Source organism: Limulus polyphemus, unplaced genomic scaffold (genome assembly GCF_000517525.1).
Source record: "Limulus polyphemus unplaced genomic scaffold, Limulus_polyphemus-2.1.2 Scaffold10258, whole genome shotgun sequence".
NCBI lineage: Eukaryota > Metazoa > Arthropoda > Merostomata > Xiphosura > Limulidae > Limulus > Limulus polyphemus.
Genome location: NW_013675868.1, coordinates 12,684 through 17,726, shown reverse-complemented (window position 1 = coordinate 17,726; position 5,043 = coordinate 12,684). Strand labels below are relative to the sequence as shown.

At 37.2% G+C, this 5,043-nt stretch overlaps 1 protein-coding gene across 1 annotated transcript in view; it reads left to right on the top strand.

Moving 5' to 3' along the window:
• The window catches only part of LOC106476315 (unconventional myosin-VIIa-like), a gene marked incomplete at its 3' end in the record, with an annotated part of 16,557 nt that overhangs the window by 1,975 nt on the left and 9,539 nt on the right, over window positions 1-5,043 (top strand). The window contains exons 3-5 of the mRNA XM_013936977.1: window positions 455-565; window positions 1,227-1,315; window positions 1,446-1,509. Of these exons, the coding sequence (XP_013792431.1) occupies window positions 455-565; window positions 1,227-1,315; window positions 1,446-1,509 (264 nt within the window). The remainder of the gene's footprint in view (window positions 1-454; window positions 566-1,226; window positions 1,316-1,445; window positions 1,510-5,043) is intronic.

Here is a 5,043-nt window from a genome sequence, read left to right as displayed (position 1 = left end):
GTGTTTGACCACATTTGCTTAGTCCTAGAGTAAGAGATAAAACATCACCATTAAGAAGTGTTTGACCACATTTGCTTAGTCCTAGAGTAAGAGATAAAACATCACCATTAAGAAGTATTTGACCACATTTGCTTAGTCCTAGAGTAAGAGATAAAACATCGCCATTAAGAAGTATTTGACCACATTTGCTTAGTCCTAGAGTAAGAGATAAAACATCGCCATTAAGAAGTGTTTGACCACATTTGCTTAGTCCTAGAGTAAGAGATAAAACATCACCATTAAGAAGTGTTTGACCACATTTGCTTAGTCCTAAAGTAAGAGATAAAACATCACCATTAAGAAGTGTTTGACCACATTTGCTTAGTCCTAGAGTAAGAGATAAAACATCACCATTAAGAAGTGTTTGACCACATTTGCTTAGTCCTAAAGTATTTCTAACCGTTTTGTTTTTCAGGGTGATTTGGTGTGGTTTGACCCCGGCGTTGGCTACCTGATCCCTGGTGAAGTTCTGGAGTACTCCCGCCCTGCCCAGGTAGTTACTGTCCAGGCGGTCATCAGTGGACAGGTACTCCGTTCTTCCTCTTCGTTATCCAGTTTTATAATTACCACTCGACTAGGTTAACTTTGGATAAATTAAGCCTCGATAACTCTGGAGTTAATATTATATTTCTACTAAGAGACATATACTAAATATGTTTTAATTAAAGTATAATCTGAAATATACGAGAACTTTATATACCTTAGCTTTTAATTTACGTTTTTTGTTGGCATGACCCGGTGGTTAGGGCGCTCGACTCGTAATCTGTGGATCGCGGGTTCGAATCCCCGTTACACCAAACATGCTCACTTTTTCAGCCGTGGGGGCCTTATAATGTGACGGTCAATCCCACTATTCGTTGGTAAGAGTAGCCCAAGAGTTGGCGGTGGGTGGTGATGACTAGCTGCCTTCCCTCTAGTCTTACACCCCTAAATTAGTAACAAACAAACAAACTTTTCATTGTTAGTGAGATGATAACATGGTGTACATACGAACCTTTAAACTTTCTAGTAGTCGTGACCTTTCACCTCAAGGAAATCTGAGGTCACCACCTTGAAAATAAACTCACTTATAAATTAGTTAAGTTACGTTAACCATACTGCTTATAAAAACTGAAAATGAAAGAAAACTGAACTTAAACCAGGTATCCACACGTGCAGTTTTCATTGATATACAATATATGTTTCAGCCCCAAAGTTTTACACTGACCAATCTGACGTCGGTAAAGAAGAGACAGGATCTTGGACAGAATGGTATTGAAGACATGGTCAATATTGTGTAAGTATCGGTGTAATATAGTACAGAATTTCAGTATATTTTCAAAGATACGATGAGATATTTCAAGTATTGGTAATGATTAATGTTCAATGATTTTCATAACATTTTTGACTTAAATCTCCACTTTCAGCGACCTGAACGAAGCCTCGTTGTTATGGAATTTGAAAATTCGATACGAGAAGGAATTCATTTATGTGAGTATTATAAATTGTATTTGTTCAGAAATTAAACAGTTACAAGTAGTTGTTTATACGGTATCACGTTTTTTGTCAGAATGTACATCCAATTTTTATAAGTAATTTCTGTACATTGGTTTTTGGACATCGGTATGTTAGCGTGGCGGCGCTTGTGTAGAAGCGACTTTCACAGTCTACCGTGTTTTTAAATTTCTAAGCCTAACTTTCACGCTGTTATATGTTTGTAATTCTATCTTGTCTTCTCCAAATTCGCAGATATGTTTTGTGTTTATTTCGATAACGATTCTTAAGACAGCAAAACAAGAAATTCTGTCACGAACAGGACCCAGGACATAGTTGACAACACTTAACTCTGTTAACTTGATACCAACAGCGACTGATACCGCAACATTTAACTCTTCAGAGTTGTCACTAACAGTTACTCTTATCGCAACACTTAACTCTTCAGAGCTGTCACCAACAATTATTGGTATCGCAACTTTTAACACTTCTAGGGTGTCTCTTGATTAACAATATCTTGAAAAGATTAACTCTTCTGAATTGTCACTAATGATTATCAATATCGAAACGATTAATTCTGCTGGCTTTTCACCGCCGATTAAGGAATACGCGTACATTTTTAAACAAGTTTTTTTGTAAGAGTTTGTTGAAGAACCAGTTGCTTTGTTAGTTTGTATTTTCCCTCGCAAGTAGCACATATTGTTGATTTACAATGTTTTCTTTGTCACGCTATCTTGATAACTTGAACACTAAACCTGTTGGTCGTAACAAAATATTACGCTTGAAATACGCCATACATAATGTATACATTATGATTTACTCGTTTATCGAGTCAATGAAGTGTGAGGCATATCGTGGCACGATGCCAGCTTCTTCACAAATGTCTCTCGTGTCGAAGTGGGACATAGTGTCTGAAAGTGTTTAGAATTTCTATGGAACTATGCACAGTAACAAAAAAATAAAAACTGACAGCAATTCAAGCGAATGGTGAACCACAGCTGACTGAATTACGTATAAACATACACTCTCGCTCTCACGTTCCCACGCCCGAATAAAGACGACATGTAAAGACGGATTCCAATACTTTGGTCCTCATTTTAGCGGCATAGACACGTGCATCTGTCCTTGTGAATATGTCAATATTTATAGAAGTGTTCTCCACGATGATTAGTCTATTACTCTGTTAAAAGTAAGGACATGTATAGTATTCACAACAAAATGATACGGTGTGACAGACAAAACCTTTCTTTGTATTAGAATGTTTAATTGACCAGGTAAGCACTTCCGCTGTTAACACGCTTCCAGATGTCTGCTTCCGGTGTTAACGCTATGATGCCACAACAAAATGATACGGTGTGACAGACAAAACCTTTCTTTGTATTAGAATGTTTAATTGACCAGGTAAGCACTTCCGCTGTTAACACGCTTCCAGATGTCTGCTTCCGCTGTTAACGCTATGATGCCAAACACACACAATACTTCAATGTTAAAGAAAAGCATTACAAACAGTGAAAATGACTTGTATTATAATAGCTCAGAGGCTTTTTAAACTATGGTACTTCAGTGTGGGCGGCTCGTGTCGTTTCAAGAAAGACTGCTCAGCGAACCAAAATGGAACATTTTTTCTTATTTACTTATAAACATTTATTTATATATATATATATCTTTACAGATCATTAAGTAAACCCAAATTAAACGATTTTTTTATTTGTACAGAAAAGTAAGTGTCTTTATTTTTTTACAAGCCAAGAAAAAAATCAGTGTTAGGCTTAGTAATTAGCCTAGTTTCTTTAAGTCTCTATACACCAGTGGGCTGTAATATTTACTATTGTGATATCTATTCACTCCTTTGTCTTTCTCTCAAATTCCTTTCCTATATTATCGTAGAAACTTTGAAAATGTTCTCAATGTAACAGTATGCTGTCTGTCATCAACATTTGACCAAGATCGGCCATAGTAAAAATGCAATGCAGATTTTAAAGTGACGTGATCACAGTGGTTGAAATTAGTATGTGGTCAAGTAGCTGAGCCACAAGTCACGTGCTAATATAAAGTCGCGGTGGAATGGAACGTATCAGAACTACATTTGAACATTGTTTGACAATAAGGAAGTTGTATAATGTCATCGCAATTGAATGTATAACAGCCTCTTCAAACTCCAAATAATCAACAATTGAATCTATAACAGCCTCTTCAAACTCCAAATAATCAACAATTGAATCTATAACAGCCTCTTCAAACTCCAAGTAATCATATACTCCGATCACAAAGATGTGTTCAGATAGGGAATTTCTAAGTTCCAAGACTGTGATATCCCCTGTACACACTGACATTTGAAAACAAAGGAATATGAATCAACTTGAGATTTCTGGACTATCCTAAAATAGACCTGCACAACGTCGTATCTCAGCTGTGGTAAACAGAGTAACACGAAAACAAAAGTTAATAACGAAATCCATCCACGTGTCTCAGACAACATAATCAAGAAGGATTTCCGTCTGAAACGAGACCAACGGGGTATGGATTCACCAAGGTAAGGCTTACAGTCATAACATCCGTTCAACTGTCGCATACTTTAAGCAGTTCAGGAATGAAATGGGTATCCATGCTATTCCATGTGAAGACATAGTGGTCAAGAATCCGAAGGCAACATCTGTGGTTTTCTGTCTGACTGGAGTGTTAAAACTAGCGTTGGGAAACTATCCTCGTCGTACTAGATGGATTATGGAAATTAGTAGGGATGGGTGGTGTGCTTTGAACATTGAAGCCATGCGCAGGAGCCTTCTGAAAATACTACACTGCAAAGCTATTGTCAAAATGCACAGTCGTCAGGTAGAGCATGAGTGGACGTGTCAACATGGACTGTCACGGCGTGGTGTGGCTCCAAAAACGTTTGTATATAACGCACTCTATTTATATCAACGCTTACACAAAAATCTTGTACTTAGATTCGCCTCACTCAACTACTTCTGGCATCTCACACTTTATTACACATAATTTCGGCTTACTACTGAGAACTTATCTGGAATAGTGTTACCCAGCTGACATTAGCTTATTGGTGGATTAGCTGTTCTAGTATTTTCAACTGACATTAGTTTACTGATGGACTAACTGTTCCAGTACTTCATCTGACATTAACTTATTGGTGGATTAGCTGTTCCAGCACTTCATCTGACATTAACTTATTGGTGGATTAGCTGTTCCAGCACTTCATCTGACATTAGCTTATTGGTGGACTAATTGTTCCAGTACTTCATCTGACATTAGCTTATTGGTGGATTAGCTGTTCTAGTATTTTCAACTGACATTAGTTTACTGATGGACTAACTGTTCCAGTACTTCATCTGACATTAACTTACTGATGGTCTAACTGTTCCAGTACTTCAACTGACATTAACTTACTGATGGACTAACTGTTCCAGTACTTCAACTGACATTAACTTTCTGTTCCAGTACTTCAACTGACATTAACTTTCTGTTCCAGTACTTCAACTGACATTAACTTTCTGTTCCAGTACTTCAATCTGACAT